Source organism: Rhineura floridana, chromosome 8 (assembly GCF_030035675.1).
Source record: "Rhineura floridana isolate rRhiFlo1 chromosome 8, rRhiFlo1.hap2, whole genome shotgun sequence".
NCBI lineage: Eukaryota > Metazoa > Chordata > Lepidosauria > Squamata > Rhineuridae > Rhineura > Rhineura floridana.
In genome coordinates this window covers 117,348,067-117,365,935 of record NC_084487.1, presented here as the reverse complement: position 1 = coordinate 117,365,935, position 17,869 = coordinate 117,348,067, and the positions used below count along the sequence as shown (strand labels likewise).

The 17,869-nt window shown below is 41.6% G+C and overlaps 1 protein-coding gene across 3 annotated transcripts in view; it reads right to left on the bottom strand.

The window, feature by feature from the left end:
* The window catches only part of ITPR2 (inositol 1,4,5-trisphosphate receptor type 2), a 345,272-nt gene that overhangs the window by 92,755 nt on the left and 234,648 nt on the right, over positions 1-17,869 (bottom strand). For all 3 annotated transcript variants that reach the window (XM_061582221.1, XM_061582222.1, XM_061582223.1), the window contains 5 exons: positions 16,256-16,512; positions 14,132-14,332; positions 11,268-11,378; positions 4,592-4,687; positions 405-524 (listed from right to left, as the gene is read on the bottom strand). In XM_061582221.1, the coding sequence (XP_061438205.1) occupies positions 405-524; positions 4,592-4,687; positions 11,268-11,378; positions 14,132-14,332; positions 16,256-16,512 (785 nt within the window). The remainder of the gene's footprint in view (positions 1-404; positions 525-4,591; positions 4,688-11,267; positions 11,379-14,131; positions 14,333-16,255; positions 16,513-17,869) is intronic.

The following is a 17,869-nucleotide window of genomic DNA, read 5'->3' as shown; positions in this document are numbered from 1 at the left end:
AGGGATTAAATTAGCAAACCTGTTCATATGCATATGTTGTGGCTTTTTATTGGAATTATTTTTAAGAATAATTCTTAGGTAATTTTGTACCTAACTTAAACAAGTCCAGAATTGTTTCTGCCCCCTCCCCACCTTTTGGAGGTTTAATTTCTTGAGGGACAACCTTCTTTTTGGGTGTTGACAGCACTGGCTCACTGCTTAGGAATTCATCGCGGCAGGTCAAAGTTTCACCCACCCGCTCACACACTTTTCATGACAGTTTCCAATAGTAAGATACTAACTCAGGCTTCAGTCCTTTACCTCCTTACCCAGCAATAAGCCACACTAAAGCCAGTGGGGCTTACTTCTGAGTAGACATGTATAAGATTAGACTGCAAATCATTCACAGGCAAGAAAAAATATACCTGATGAGCTAATATATAGATATTATGTCCAACATCCTTTGGTGAAATACCATCATCTCCACTCTCCTCGTCATGGTCACTCTCGAGACCCTGATTGTATGCATTCTTCATTACGTCCACCTTCAAAACAAATTGAAATTGTGTTGAAGTGAAATATATTGAAGCTATGTTCAAAGTAACTTCCTGCAGCCAAAGCAGATTTGAACAAATGTCAACAGTTCATTTAATAGAGGCTTTACCAAGACATAAATTTCCCAAATGAAGAGAAGGCAGAGCTGGGTCTCCTTTTCCTGAATACTGAGAAAAAATTTTTTTGGGGGGGGGATAGATGGACTTAGATTATTCTTAGTAAAAAAAAAGATAAGGGTAAACCATTAAAATAAAAGGGGGACAAAAACAAAGAAGTGGACTGTAGAATTTCTTATTTCCAAGTTACTGATCAATAGGGGTATCCAACCGCTTGCTTCCAGGGATATAAATAATTTGTAAAGGTCAGGTAATCTTTCTTTCTTCAGGAAACATCACACAGATAGGGAACTAGTTTGGTTTTTCCTTGAAAAAAATCAGACAATGGATATTTTAAAAGTTGGTGGTGCAGACTGACGTATTACAGGAAAGAAGTTTGTATGACAAGAATTTTGTCCAGATTCTGCGTTAGTGAAAAACGTGTGGTGAGCTCAACTGGGAATGGGAGCCATTTGACGCATAATTAAAAATGAGTTGGTCAGCAACTAATTTTAACGGGAACTGTATTTGAAATGGAGAGGGCTGAAAGGCTAACAATATTGCCTGTATCCGGTCTTTTTCATTAAATACAGACAAGTGGGTCTTCGCCCCGATACACATCAGCTCAGTATTGACACAGACTGGGAGTCATTAGCTGACTCCCAGAGAAGTCTGACAGAGACGCTACTGCTGTCTGCACTGTTGTGTGTGTATTTGTGTGTGAAAAAGTCTGTGGTTGTATGATGGAAGAGAGCAGCAGAGAATGGGGGTGGCTTTGTCACAGCCCTACTGCTGTTCATGCTGGTAAAGACTGGGTAAAATAACCAGTTTCTCCTGTATCTCAGATTGTGCAAGAAAAAGTAGCAAAGGCAGACAATAAAAAGGTGTGTGTGTGGGGGGGTAGATTAGATTGGGAGGTATGTTGAATGCCAGATAGGAATCCCCATATGGCCATATTCAGACAGTAAATGAAGTTGGGTACAACTCACTGACTTGGTTTATTTATTTAAAAATAATTTGTAGACCGCTTCCCAGCCAAGGATCCTGAAGTGGTTTACAGAATATAATTCCAACACTAAAATGCTAAAACATACACAATCAAGTAGCTATTTAAATACACATAAAATCTAAATGAATTCAACAACAAACAATAATCTGTGCCAGGGTTATGCATGGTACCAATCAATCAAATTCTAATCAAATATGAGCTAATAACCTAGTCAGGGTGAAGCCTGAGCAAATAAGTGTGTTTTAAAGATCTTTGGAAGCACCCTACTGTGGGAGCCTCCTATATAAGAGGGGAGAGTGCCTATTTCTGTGTCACTGCCAAGCAACATACTGCAAAATATGACACGCTAACAAGGTCCCCTCTGATGATCTTGACATCCTAGCAAGTCGGCATAGGAGAAGGTGATCTTTTATGTATCCTGGTCCTGAGTTGTTGGCTTTATACGTTAACGACAAAATCTTGAAAATGGCTCAGTAGCTAACTGGCAGTGCTTGTAGTACAGGTGTAAGCTATGCACAGCTGGGTACTCCACTCGGTACCCTTGTTGCCGTGTTCTGCACTAATGGCAGTTTCTGAATCAATCTCAAGGGCAGCCCCACCTACAGTGCATTACAATAATCCAGGTTTAAGTTAATAGTGCGGCAATCACTGTCCTGGTAAGAGCATAGTTGGTGCACCAGTAAAAGCTGGTCATAGGGCTAGCCACTAGGTTATTTATGCATCTAATGGCAGTGCATATTCCAGAAGAGTCCCTAGACTACAGACCCTTTCTTTCAGAGGGAGTGCAGCCCCTTGGACAGCTGACTGGGCTTGGATACTCAAAGCTGGTTCACACAGGGAATTTCCCTCACACACGAGCAGCCATGGCCATTTCTAAGCTGTAAATAAGTGCCTGAGACTGTGTGTAGAAACATTAAATGAACCCCCATTGTACACAGTTGAAGTCAACTGTCTACAGCAGGGGTAGCCAACAAAGTGCTCTCCAGATGTTTAGACTACAACCCTTATCAGCCCCAAACAGCTTGTTAATGCTCAGGATGGGCATTTTAGTTCAGAACAGCTGGAGGGCATCACGTTGGTTACCTCTGGCCTATGAGACTGAAGATATAACCTGAAACTGATTTTATTTTCCCCCTTCCAAGTTTTTTACCTCTTTACTCCCCTTTTAGCATCATTCCCCTTGAATTGTTAACTGTATTTTGTGTACTTCTGTGTATTTTGATTTTTTTGTGTTTTTATTTATTGCGTTTGATGGCACTGTGAGCCTTCCGAGTGCCCCACTGTTGGGTAGAAGGGCAGGATAGAAATATTTTGAATAACTGAAATAAACATGGGAAGCTGTCCACCTTCAGGCAGCTGCTGAAGAATCACCCAAAAGGGAGCACTTTAGTCATGTTTCTGCCGTCATCAACCTGATATCCTCCTGATTAGCAATCTGAACCCCATGGGCTGATGGGGGTCAGTCATAGTCCAAGACATCTGGAGGGGACCAGATTGGTGAAGAATGTCTTAGACACATGAAATCTCATTTTTTTTTGTGAAAAACCTCCAGTGGGAAGTGTAATGTCTAAATTACCCAGTTAAGTTAGATCCTGCCCCCATGGTTGCACTATTAAAATGGTACCTCACCCAAATGGGAGCCACTTGCAGAAAAGCAGTTCTCACACATTTAGGGCAATATCTGAAAGAACCCTAGGTGCTTGGGGACCAATGTGTTGTAGGGTAGCTAGGAAAATGAGCTATGAACCAGGAAGACTCTAGTTCAAATCTCATTTCTACCAAGAACTCACTAGGTGGACTCAGGCAAGCAACTCTTTCCCAATCTGAACCTCTGCCCCCAAATCTGCAATACAGGAATGATTACTGACCTACCTTACAGAGTTATTGTAAAGACTGCAACAAGATAACGGATGTGAACTGCTTTAAACAACCTAAAATGCTATATAAATGCTAAGTATTGTTATCTGTAGAGACCTCTCTCTTTTCCCCTTTTAACTGTGAGCTCAGGAAGAGCCCTCCATACCAAGAACGGGAAATTTTCAGTCTGCAGGCTAGAAATTACCCATAAAGGACTCCCATCCAGACTGGGCCTCTCTTCCTTCCATATTGGTTGCACAGCATGGAAATGCACCAAATTGCAGGTGTAAATGGCTTCATCTGGATTCACTACAATGGAAGAGGGGTTTTTTTCCAAATGTAATTGCAGCAGTAGAGAGCTGATCTAGAATGGGACCATAGCAGGGGACAAAGGGTTAAAGCCCCACTACTCCATGCCAAGATCCCAACCCAGATTGAGCCCTCCATACCTGCAGTTTGCATTGGGGCAGGGGGAATTGCTATTGGAGTAAACAGGAGGTTTTCTCCAATACAAATGGCAAAGTTATGTGTTTGTGAGAAAGTGAGGCACTTTTGGTTCCAACCCACCCACCACTGGTATGTAGCTCCCGACATATTATGCCAAAGGAAATCCAGGCCCCAGAGACAGAAAAAGATTCCTCAACCCCACCCTATACAAAATGGCTGTTACCTCTCATGAGTCCTTGGGATAACACATACTCTATTTGCAGGAAAGGGGTGGGAGATACAACAAATAATGTTTTACTGCATTTAAGCCTGTTTTTTTTTAAATTTTATAATACACATTTTTATGGTTAGCTTAGATTCCCTTGCTTGTAATGTTGTCTCAGGCAGCTTAGTGGAGTATGATAATTTAGTTAAGAAAACAATTACAGAAAATAATGCTTGGAACAATAAAAATAATGAAGTCATAAAGACAGAGATCCTGTGTGCTTGACCTGTTTAAATAACTGTTTGCGATTTGCTGCTTCCACCCTAATGTGGCAACTATCTGGATGCCAAAACCATTAAGCTTTATCAAATAATTTATTTATTTTTTAAAATGATGGTGGCATTTTCAATTAAAAGGATAAAGAATATATAAATATTTACTTACCAGCTCTCTTGGTCTCATGTTGAAAAGAATTCTTTCCGCATTCTCACTGTCGTGCCTGCTCTCCATAATTGCCAACAAAAGCTTGGAGGCATTATTCTGAGGGCACAAAATTGAATTGATGCACAGTTAAAATCTATTTCATGAATTAATGATCCCTGTACTTGCTTTAATTGAGATGACTAGGACTGCTTTCTTTATGAGACAAGATGATTGCATCGTTTTGTTTGCTTGTTTGTGTTATGAAGGATGCAACATCAGTGTAGGGTAGAGCTAACCAGTGTAGACTGGTGGCTCTGATATCAGTGGGGCAGTGAATCTGCTTTGGGTTTTAGTCCAAACTTTCAAGGAGCTATCTGAGGTGCTTTCAGCTTTCAGCACCTTGGTCAGCTCTTTGAAAATTTGAACTAAGACCCAAAGCAGATTCACTGCCCCACAAACATCAGAGCCACCAGTCTCCACTGGAGCTAACTAACTGAAGGCACATCTTTGCAAGCATGTTTGCTGAATACATGGCAGACTTGACAGGTGGTTCACATGCCTGCTTGTGCCCTGTCTGCCACCTCACATACACAGCATTATCTAAATGCAGGGTAGACATCAGTACATTCTTAAAAGCATTGGCCCAAGATATGTCACCCGCATCACATGCATACCATTGCTGCCAGGGTGTGAGCACATGTGAAGCCACTCTGGCTCATCCTATGGTGAATATACACATATCAAGGATATGGAAAGATTTAAGTTATATATTGAAAAATAGCGAATATATGTGCAAAGCTTTATCCTACACTTTTGGGCAAAGGACAAGCGTGTATCCCATTCTGAACATGTATTGCCCATGCAGTGAACTTTCCCTAGCAATGTCATTTGGTTAAAGGAATTTAGAGCAGGGCTAAATTTTTAAAGAAATGTGTCATGCAACAGACTTTGCTCAAAATGCCAATTCTTCTCCTTTCTATTTGAGTTATTGACAGATTTCATCCCAATCAGGTGAATCGTTGGTAGGAATTTCAAGAGAAATTAAAAGAATTATGTCAAGACTGGCAAAAATTCTCAAGGGGGTTTGTACACCTCCATGGCCCGATACAGATGTAATATTACCAATCTTCTAACCACACTTAGGCTGTCAGGACATGCCTTCTCCCTGTCTTCTCACATGCAAATTCCCCACTTCCTTGCTTTTTGGCCTAATGACAGCACATCATTACACCTGCAAGGATGTTCACAGTAAACATGGTTAGCTTAAAACCACATTGAAGCAGCTTTGTGAAACATTCATTCAAGCTACCCATGGTTAGCACTTGCAACATAATGCTGTGCCATGGTCAGCTCTGAAACGGAAAGAAGGGAGCGAATTCATGCCCGAGAAGAGAAGATGGAGGAAGAGGGAACATATCACACCACAGTTAGGGGATTGGGAAGATTATATGTGCAGTGGTAGTTATCAGGTCTGTCACTGATTAAATACATGTAGTTGATTAATCGGCTACCGTTTGACGACTTTATTAAATGATTTAATTTTAATATATATATATAGTTATTTTTTTTAAAACCACATTAGAACATAAGAACATAAGAAGAGCCTGCTGGATCAGGCCAGTGGCCCATCTAGTCCAGCATCCTGTTCTCACAGTGGCCAACCAGGTGCCTGGGGGAAGCCCGCAAGCAGAACCCAAGTGCAAGAACGCTCTCCCCTCCTGAGGCTTCCGGCAACTGGTTTTCAGAAGCATGCTGCCTCTGACTAGGGTGGCAGAGCACAGCCATCACGGCTAGTAGCCACTGATAGCCCTGTCCTCCATGAATTTGTCTAATCTTCTTTTAAAGCCATCCAAGCTGGTGGCCATTACTGCATCTTGTGGGAGCAAATTCCATAGTTTAACTATGTGCTGAGTAAAGAAGTACTTCCTTTTGTCTGTCCTGAATCTTCCAACATTCAGCTTCTTTGAATGTCCACGAGTTCTAGTATTATGAGAGAGGGAGAAGAACTTTTCTCTATCCACTTTCTCAATGCCATGCATAATTTTATACACTTCTATCATGTCTCCTCTGACCCGCCTTTTCTCTAAACTAAAAAGCCCCAAATGCTGCAACCTTTCCTCGTAAGGGAGTCGCTCCATCCCCTTGATCATTCTGGTTGCCCTCTTCTGAACCTTTTCCAACTCTATAATATCCTTTTTGAGATGAGGCGACCAGAACTGCACACAGTATTCCAAATGCAGCCGCACCATAGATTTATACAACGGCATTATGATATCGGCTGTTTTATTTTCAATACCTTTCCTAATTATCCCTAGCATGAAATTTGCCTTTTTCACAGCTGCCGCACACTGGGTTGACATTTTCATCGTGTTGTCCACTACAACCCCGAGGTCTCTCTCCTGGTCGGTCACCGCCAGTTCAGACCCCATGAGCGTAAATGTGAAATTAAGATTTTTTGCTCCAATATGCATAATTTTACACTTGTTTATATTGAATTGCATTTGCCATTTTTCCTCCCATTCACTCAGTTTGGAGAAGTCTTTTTGGAGCTCTTCGCAATCCCTTTTTGTTTTAACAACCCTGAACAATTTAGTATCGTCAGCAAACTTGGCCACTTCGCTGCTCACTCCTAATTTTAGGTCATTAATGAACAAGTTGAAAAGTACAGGTCCCAATACCGATCCTTGAGGGACTCCACTTTCTACAGCCCTCCATTGGGAGAACTGTCCGTTTATTCCTACTCTCTGCTTTCTGCTTCTTAACCAATTCCTTATCCACAAGAGGACCTCTCCTCTTATTCCATGACTGCTAAGCTTCCTCAGAAGCCTTTGGTGAGGTACCTTGTCAAACGCTTTTTGAAAGTCTAAGTACACTGTGTCCACTGGATCACCTCTATCTATATGCTTGTTGACACTCTCAAAGAATTCTAATAGGTTACTGAGACAGGACTTTCCCTTGCAGAAGCCATGCTGGCTCTGCTTCAGCAAGGCTTGTTCTTCTATGTGCTTAGTTAATCTAGCTTGAATAATACTTTCTACCAGTTTTCCAGGGACAGAAGTTAAGCTAACTGGCCTGTAATTTCCGGGATCCCCTCTGGATCCCTTTTTGAATATTGGCGTTACATTTGCCATTTTCCAGTCCTCAGGCACGGAGGAGGACCCGAGGGACAAGTTACATATTTTAGTTAGCAGATCAGCAATTTCACATTTGAGTTCTTTGAGAACTCTCAGGTGGATGCCATCCGGGCCCGGTGATTTGTCAGTTTTTATATTGTCCATTAAGCTTAGAACTTCCTCTCTCGTTACCACTATTTGTCTTAGTTCCTCAGAATCCCTTCCTGCAAATGTTAGTTCAGGTTCAGGGATCTGCCCTATATCTTCCACTGTGAAGACAGATGCGAAGAATTCATTTAGCTTCTCTGCAATCTCCTTATCGTTCTTTAGTACACCTTTGACTCCCTTATCATCTGAGGGTCCAATCACCTCCCTAGATGGTCTCCTGCTTTGAATGTATTTATAGAATTTTTTGTTGTTGGTTTTTATGTTCTTAGCAATGTGCTCCTCAAATTCTTTTTTATTTATTTATTATTTATTTATTTATTAAATTTATATACCGCCCGACTAGCAATAGCTCTCTGGGCGGTGAACATAAAACAACATAAAAATACAATAAATAACAAAACAATACTAAAATACAAGCAACAATCCAACACAGTAAACATTTTTAAAATTAAATCAGTATAACTTAAAATGCTTCAGAGAATAGGAAGGTTTTGACCTGGCGCTGGAAGGAGAGCAGAGTCGGCGCCAGGCGTACTTCCTCAGGGAGACTGTTCCATAGTTCGGGGGCCACCACTGAGAAGGCCCTAGATCTTGTCATCACCCTCCGGGCCTCCCTGTGAGTTGGAACCCGGAGGAGGGCCTTTGTAGCAGAACGTAGTGCACGGGCCGGTTCATATCGGAAGAGGCGTTCCACAAGGTATCGTGGTCCCGCACCGTATAAGGCTTTATAGGTTAATACCAACACTTTGAATCTAGCCCGGAAACATATTGGCAACCAGTGCAAGCTGGCCAGAACAGGTGTTATATGCTCGGACCGCTTGGTCCTTGTCAGCAATCTGGCCGCTGCATTTTGCACTAGTTGTAGCTTCCGAACTGTCTTCAAAGGTAGCCCTACGTAAAGCGCATTACAGTAGTCCAAACGTGAGGTTACCAGAGCATGTACCACTGATGTAAGGTCCTCTTTACTCAAATAGGGACGTAGCTGGGCTACCAACCGAAGTTGGTAAAACGCATTCCTAACCACCGAGGCTACTTGAGCCTCAAGTGAGAGGGAAGAGTCTAAAAAGACTCCCAGACTACGAACCCGGTCCTTTAGGGGGAGTGTAACCCCGTCCAGGACAGGGTATATATCCACCATCTGATCAGAGAACCCGTCCACCAACAGCATCTCAGTCTTGTCTGGATTGAGCTTCAGTTTGTTAACTCTCATCCAGTCCATTGTCGAGGCCAGGCAACGGTTCAGCAAATCGATTTTTAGCATCCCTTATTGTCTTCTTGCATTTCTTTTGCCAGAGTTTGTGTTCTTTTTTATTTTCTTCATTCGGACAAGACTTCCATTTTCTGAAGGAAGACTTTTTGCCTCTAAGTGCTTCCTTGACTTTGCTCGTTAACCATGCTGGCATCTTCTTGGCCCTGGCGGTACCTTTTCTGATCTGCGGTATGCACTCCAGTTGAGCTTCTAATATATATACATCCACACTGTTTGTTTTTCGTTTTTGTACAATTCTACTTTCCATTTTAATGCACACTTCCGTATCACCTGAAAAGTCATGATACACTATTTTCTAGCAGTTTGTTTCAGCAAAACCTTGAACTCTCAGGAGCAATCAAATAATCAGTGCACTATCCCCACTGTTATAAATGAATGTTTTCCAGATATATGTCAGGTACTAATTTCTGGGGATCATTCCCCCCCCTTTTTTTCTCCTCAACAACAGCTACGGAAGACAACACAATGGTAGAGAGAGAATGGTTTCGTAAATGCAACTGACTGAAGACTTAGTTCAGGGCCCCTGGCAAGTTAACGGGACTGCTTTTTAAAATCAATGGCAAATGTGTAATAGACCTTGGACAAACATGGCTATACAGAGAAACCAAAAGCAAACAATGATGCTTAGACCAGAAAGGATTCCAGAAGGAAAAGAGCTACACTGAGGCATACGAAACCAACACGTCTATATTATCTAAGAGGATTGTTTGAAAATTAAGCTTTATGTGTATTATGAAGTAAATGAGATAGTGAAAAAGATTCACAGAAGAATGGTTATTTCAAAGGGATAGCTTTTAAAGCAACAAATTTTATAAAGTTTGATAACATATATACCCTAAGTTTTATATACACGGGTTGTATTTAGATATAATGATAAAAGGAGTAATTGTTCCATCTTGATGTGTATAATGCATTATTTATTTATTAGAATGCAATGTATACCCTGTATGTAAGGCATGCCAACGGCTCCACGGCTGAAAAAGCCCTGCTCTGTACCACTACAGATTTCATTGTAGCAAATGCAGGAACACTGAGCACAGTTTCACTGGCTGACCAATTAAGAGTAGCTGAAATCAAAATAACTCAGCTAGCTTATGCCTTGGACCCTTTGCTATTGCTGGTTTAAGGGAAGCTCCTGTCAGTTGAAGGTGGGGGGAAGGTGATTTTCATCAATTTCATCTTGTCCCTTGCAGCCCTGTGCTCCTCTGAAAATCTGCTCCGGAAGATTGAGGAAAGCTTCCGGAATGGAAAGACTGTAGGGGGAAATTGGAGAAATGTGCCTTCCCCACTTCTGCCAGCAGGATTCTCTGCTGGATCAAAAGCCTTCAACAGATGGAAAGAGACCTTTCATTACTGGAAGGCAAAGTTTGGATACAAGTCTATGAGCTTTGCCAAAGTCCAATAAACCTGTATCATATTTAGGGGCTGGTTCATACATGCATGTCCATCACTTGATAACAGAAAAGCATTGTATTTGAGGAGATATGAAAACTTGGTCTTTGATGGTTGATCTGTTAGTTCATTCACACTGTCAGCAAGCACTTGATGTTGCAGTCATTAAATAATGCAGTTTGCCCTTATCTGTCATGTTAAGAGCCAGGGGTCTAGCCCCACCATAGTAGGAATGATTATGTGCTACTAGTGAGATTAGGGCAAGGCTTCAAGTATCTGCATTCATCCAGAAGTTGGGTGTTTTTGAGGCACCAGTGCAGTAGCAGTCAGCAGGGAAGGGCAGTGGTGATTATTTGACCTCCTGCCACCAGCATTGCTGCGGCTTACTGGGAGGGGTGAGGTAGTGGCGAGGTAGTGACGAGGTGAAAGCATACTGGTGGAGCTAATCCAGTGTTGCCACTGCACTTGATCTTGGCTTGTTCTTGCTGCTGCCTTGTCCCTCCCCATCTCAGTAAGCTGCAGTGACGCTGGTGGTGGGAGGACAGGTATATGCTGCCACCCCATCCAGCCAACCGTTACTGTACCAGTTTTCTCCAGTTTTATGAACTGCTGTGCAAGCACAGTGGCTTGTGGATTTGGGCCACTAGATACTTAAAACAGTACAGTAATTAAAGCTGAAATCCTATAAACTATTGAACTCAATGGGACTTATTTCTGAGAAGATATGTACGGGATTGTGCTGTAAATGTCATACCTTCAGCTGAAGCACTAGATCCATACGGTATTTTCCAAGAGGGTTGATATCATTTAGAATCAGGGCAATGATAATGTCTATGCCATTAGACTCATGCGTGGCTATGCAGGTCTAGAAAATAAAATAATCAAAAATGAAGAGTTCACTGCAGACAATGCAATTTTTCAGACACAGGGGTTTTCCCCCTATATACTTATCCCTTGGGGCCATAAGTGACACCATTAGTTTTTGGAATCCATACCTAGACACTGAACAGAAGTCTGGCTGACCCCCATAGCTTCTAACTCAAAGCCACGAACAGCCAGGAAATTCAATCTGTTTTTCTTTTTAGAATGATGCCAATATAAACTTTTCAGTTGATTTTCAGATGCTGAAACAGTCTTGCAAAGTCTTTATGACTATCAGTGACGCAGTACATCTGAATTTAAACTACTTTCAAAATGTTTTTCAGAGCTGCAATCTGAACATGGATCGAACATAGGCAAATCCACCAAACAACGAAACAAAAACAAACAGCATTTGATAGTCATTCCACAACAATACTAGCAAAGACCTTGATCTACACCTCTGCAGCAGAGAGCAGCACATAGGGTGCTGCACTGATTCTGCCCCACTCAGATTGCTTTAAATACAGTAAAGCACTATAGAAATGCTGAGTATCATATAAAGGGTCAGGGCTGTAGCCACACTGAAACCTTTGCCTCAGGCAGCAAGCAGAGTGGGAAGTGTGGCAGAGTTTGCACGTTCTTCTTCAGCCCAGCTACCAGCTCATCAGTGTTTAGCATGTTAAGAGCACTGACACCATTTTGCTGCTGCAGCTAAGAAGACAGTAGTGTTTCTATAGATGGCGCTGAGTCACCCATAACTTGCTCTGAGGAGGGTCCTTCCACAGAGTGAGATGTTTTGGGCAATGTTGCCCTGGAAACTGCCTGTGCATCTAATGCTTTGCCACAGCAAACATTTTTAAAATTATCAGTTTACTGCTCTTAAACTTTAAATAGCATTTTGTGCCACTGCAACTAAGTATCACAGACGCTCTTCAGAGTCACCTTCTCTTCAATGCTTTGGTCTGGAAGGACCCTACATTCCCTGGGGTCCTTCATCAGAGTGAGCTATTGCTGGGAGGGTGGCCCTGGAGAGCCTCGGCACAACCACACTGCTGCTGCCACCACTGATGCAGCAACAAAAACAAGAGGAGGAGGAGGGAGGTCAGAGTGTGTGGGGGCAACATACAACGCAAAACGGCTCTGCCTCAAACAGGAGTGTCTTGAGCCAGCCCTGGGAAGGGCCATGGCTCAGTGGTAGAACACATACTGGCATGCAAACAATCCCAGGTTTAATTGCTGGCATCTCCAGGTAGGTCTGGGAAACCCTAGAGAGCTATTACCAGTCAATACTGAGTTACATAATCTAATGGTCTGGCTCAGGATAAGGCATCCTCCTGTTTCCTGTATTTCATGATCAATAAACTATTCATGAAAGGAATTAAATTGGCAGTATTCTATCAATCAATCAATCATATTGTGTTATGGGCATAATCCACCCCAGAATAAGCACTTTAAAAATATTTATTTGTAGATTTTTCAATTGCAAAAAAGCAAAAAAAAAAACCACCCCACTAATATTTCACCAACTACTTTAAAGACACCTTTATTTCCAATGGGGGAAAGTTAAACATGTGAAGTGAATGAGATCAAACGTGCTTAGCTTTGGCTGGATCATGCCCATAATACAGAGCATTCATATTTATATTTTGTACCTGAGAATTTTTAGTGTCATAAAAATTGTTTTGCTGCATTACAAGTTCTTTTGGACCATGTTTGGGATTTACACAACAACTAGAACATTTGGAAAAGCATATTAAGAATTAAAATTGCCCAATGGTAGGTTTGGTACTAAATACTGAAATCCCAGTCCAAACCATCAACATTTATAAAATCTGAGAATTCTCAGAACTATAAACTGCTAAAACCTTTACAGCATAACAAAGACATCTGTTGAAAGATTATTAAAGAGAAAATCTAGAAATGTGTTTATTGGTTTCCCTGCCAATGGGGTTGTTAATTTTTTTCTTTGTGTTTCTACAAAGACCACCTATGCATCTGGCTGCCACCAACATCTTTGTTTATATGCTAATATGCATGCACATACATAAAAATGTTTTCTACACATAAAGCAAATACAGCAACATTGTTATAGATGTTACCACATCAGTTTATGGTAGTGAACATTTTAAATATGCACACACACTAATATATGCACTTTGGGACAAAAATGGTGCAATTAAGATCTTGTTGTGGGACGTTCTGCCACTCCAAATACCCAGGTACTAAAGGTTGCCATCGGGAAAACAGGAGGACACTGCACAGCTGCCATTTCTCCTACTTGTTCCTTCTCTAGTCCTTTTTACACTCTCTCTCTCTCTCTCCCTCTCTCCCTCCCTCTCTCTTCCCTCTGTCTGTTGTCACAATCAGAATAATTGTATTGTCCCAAAGCAGGCATTAAAGGAACAGGGAAGCAAAGGAATGTACAACTGCTGCACAATCTCTCACTGCATCTTAAGCATGAAAGGTAAAATCAGATTCTCCGGGTTGCAAAGTAGTAACCCTACAAATATCTATACACCTAAAGACAAATGTAAATAATACTCAAACGTATGTCCCCATTATCATTACCAGAAAAAGTCCAGCTTAATTTTAAAAATCGATAGGTTTGTTTCAGACCTGAGTTTTCAATAGCATTTCTAGAAACATAAAGAAATGAAGAATAAAACGTCATCTTATTAATTAGGCCACAACATGACATAACTGTGTTATGCAGATCCAACTTAGATGAAGATTCTTCACTAGAAGTTTTTAAATTACCTGATTTTCATGGCATGGGCCTTGACAATATTCAGTCAAGCTTTCGAGTGTTTGGTTCACCAGAGCTACATTCTTCTCATTGATGTACAAGCCCAAAAGTCCCAGCCCACCTGTTGTACTTCCACAAATACAATCCAAAAACTGAAGAGTCTCGCATACTAGATTGTAGTTGGTCTTGTTGTTTTGATTTCTTAAAAAGTTCTGAAAAAGAGAAGAAAAACTAATGCATATACAAACATAATATTAGACATATTAGTTCAATTCAGGTATCATGCCAAACCATGGTTAAAGCATCTTAACTATTATGGTTTCATATGATATCTAAACTGACATACCCTGGTTTGCAATCAACTGGAAAACCAAAATCCGAAACCATGATCTGAAGGGGGTTTATAAACTATGGATTGAGCTATAATTTGGCATGATGTTTGAATTGACAAACCACAGGCATAGGAACACAGGAAGCTGCCTTATACTGAGTCACACCACTTGTCCATCTAGCCAGGCCCTCCCTTAGCATAGTTGCCCCCCCCGCATTCTTTCTCTCTCTATATATCCTTTCCTCCAGGCAGTGGCAGAGGCTTTGTTTTCGGCTGCTAGGAGCTTGCGGCTGCGGCTCCCTTTTTTGCAGCATTAATTGGCGGCGGTGGCAGCTTTGTATTTTTTGGCTGCGGCTCCCTTTTTTGCAGCCTTTGTTGTAGACTCGCTTAGCGTTTCTCGCTGCAATGTTTTCTCCTTCCCGGCTCGCTAACGCAGCCTTCAAGAGACCGTCGCTGCACCTCTTCCTTCCGGCTCGTCTCTACACTCCCCTCAGCTCGCTACTGCGGCTGTGAGGAGGACGCGGCGGCTGCTTTTATATGCAGATCGCCAAGCGTGGGCCACCCCCAAAGTGCGGGGCCCGGGGCAACTGCCCTGCTTCCCAGTGCCTAGGGGCGGCTCTGCATCTAGCTCAGTATTGACCACACAGATTGGCAGTAGTTCTCCAGTGTTTCAAGCAGGGGTCTTCCCACCCCTTACTGGAAATGCTGGGGACTGAACCTGAGACCTACTGTATGCAAAATAGTCATTGCTTCATTGCTAGAAGCTGTATCACGGAGATGAAAGTGCATTTAGGGATTTTTGAAGCTGGGTGTTGTGTACTGCCTTCAAGTCAATTCCGACTTATGGCGACCCTATGAATAGTGTTTTCATGGTAAGTGGTATTCAGAGGGGGTTTACCATTGCCTTCCTCTGAGGCTGAGAGGCAGTGACTGGCCCAAGGTCACCCAGTGAGCTTCATGGCTGTGTGGGGAATCGAACCCTGGTCTCCCAGGTTGTAGTCCAGCACCTTAACCACTACACCACACTGGCTCTCAGCTGGGTGTTAAGCAGATAAAAAACAAAAGAAGGCAAACAGCTTTAAACCATGGCTTGCCTGTTTTAAATTGGAAACTGATGGTTAGTGCAAATTATGGTCTGAATTGAGCCAATATTATAAACACCAAAATACTAGGTATAAACAAAAACCATCCCAAATTAGCTAATTTTGCATTATTCAGGGCAGAAAATACAAATATTAAAGACATTCAAATCAAATAGTCATATTTCTGGGGAGTGGAATTTTTTAAAGAGTTGTTTTTCATGTTAGTATACTGACCACATAAGTCATATTGACAAGTTTATTTAAGTTTTTTTAAGATAAACATGCTTTCTTATAATCACTTGTGAAAGTACCAATTGGGTTGTACACAATTGAATTTTAGTCAGAGTAGACCTACTGAAATGAATGTACCTAAGTTAGTCATGTCCATTAATTTCAATATTCTCTGTCTATGACTAGTGTCACTGACTGTTAAACTTTAGGGACAAAAAATATATATTTACATTCACTTTCATGCAGATATGCAACCTAAGAAGTTTATTTGGAGTTTAATGACACCTACTGCCAAGCAAATGTGTACAATGATTTAGGATAGACTACAAGGGCTGTAAAATCATATAAAAGACAACTTCTCCTCTTCAGATCTCTATTAGATATTTTAAGACCTGCTCATAGAAAGGGCTTCCTCCACCTGTACTACTTTGATACTTTTATGGTTCCTACTCTCTTTGCAAGGTGAGGGGATAAAACAATCAACAGCATACCTGGAGTTCTCGATTGTGATTCTCACATAACAGCTGAAGAAACCTTAGTATTGGTTGCATAATTACAATGGCAGGACTCATTGTCATTTCTTCTGAAGATTTTTCATCTGCATTTCCTGCATCTGTTCCAGCACTCATGAGATCTATTTCTGGGTCCATTTCTCGGCGGTACACACAGTAAGCTTTGGATGTTGCCATCGAGGCTTCTGTTAATTGCCCTTTCATTCCTTCTTTTAGATGCAGATTTGAGTCTTTTACTACAGATAACAAATGCATAATTATCATCAAATATAAACGGGGTGGTGGTGGGCGGGTTTGGTACAATGAAATATTTTCCAAACTAAATGAGCTACCACACAAATTGTGAGGATAAGGAAAACTGTAAAGCATTTTGAGACATAGAAACATCTTCTTGGGCCTAAACTATTGGGACCCTGCAAACACTTTCTGGGCCTTAGACAACTACAGACAATATGAGGACCACATAGACATTGTCTTGGGTTTGTTAGAATTTGAAGCGATCCCTCAGTATCTTCTATGGTAGTCCTGGCTTGTTGGTCTACCTATCTATCAACAGTGATTACACCAACCATCTATATAACAGTAAAATCTTCCCGATACATGGTGACAGACATGAACATGATTCAAGCTTTTGACAGGGACCTATATGTAAGACTTTAACAGCTTGGGTTCACATATACTCAAGACACAGAGAGAAGTCATTCATGATATCAAGCATTGACCTGTATGACATTTTAGGGCAGCCACAATATACACAGACAATACATTTTGGGTATGTGCTCCATAGTTTTGAAACTGTTACCCTTTGGGTCTGATGTGGCATAGTGGTACGGTGCTGGACTACAACCTGGGAGACCAGGGTTTGAATCCCCACACAGCCATGAAGCTCACTGGGTGACCTTGGGCCAGTCACTGCCTCTCAGCCTCAGAGGAAGGCAATGAATACCGCTTAGCATGAAAACCCCATTCATAGGGTCGCCATAAGTCGGAATCGACTTGAAGGCAGTCCATTATTATTATTTATATATTCATGCCATGGTAAAACTGTTCCTAGGCTGCAAGTAGAGACTGCAAAAATCTCCTTGTACATAAAACCCAACATGTTAAGGAGTAGGCTTTGACCTTCTTTCTACATCACTTTAAACCAGTGAATAGTTTACCATGAGCACACCAATCTCACCCGCTTTGCTCCTCCACTAGCACACGGACAAACAAACCACAATCCCTGACTTAGTATTACTACTGAATTGGGGATCATGGCTTCTTTTGCTCCAACAAGCCATGAGCAGTAAGCCAAGAAGAAGCCTTGACAAACAGGTCATGGTCTATTTGGAGCAGAACAAACCATAATTTCCAGTTCAGATGCAATGTTAAAGCCAGGGATCATGGTTTATTTCTCCCATGGGCTAGTGTGGAGGAACAAAGCTGGTGAGATCAGCTCATTCATGATAATTCATTAACTATGTGACTGGCAAACTGGGTCTTCTTCCTCACTTACTAGTTTTCTAAGTATATGTTTTTCCTAAGCATTTAGTTATATGATTCCTCACCTGCAGACTCATGCTACAGGACTTGAGCCCTGGTCTAAACAAG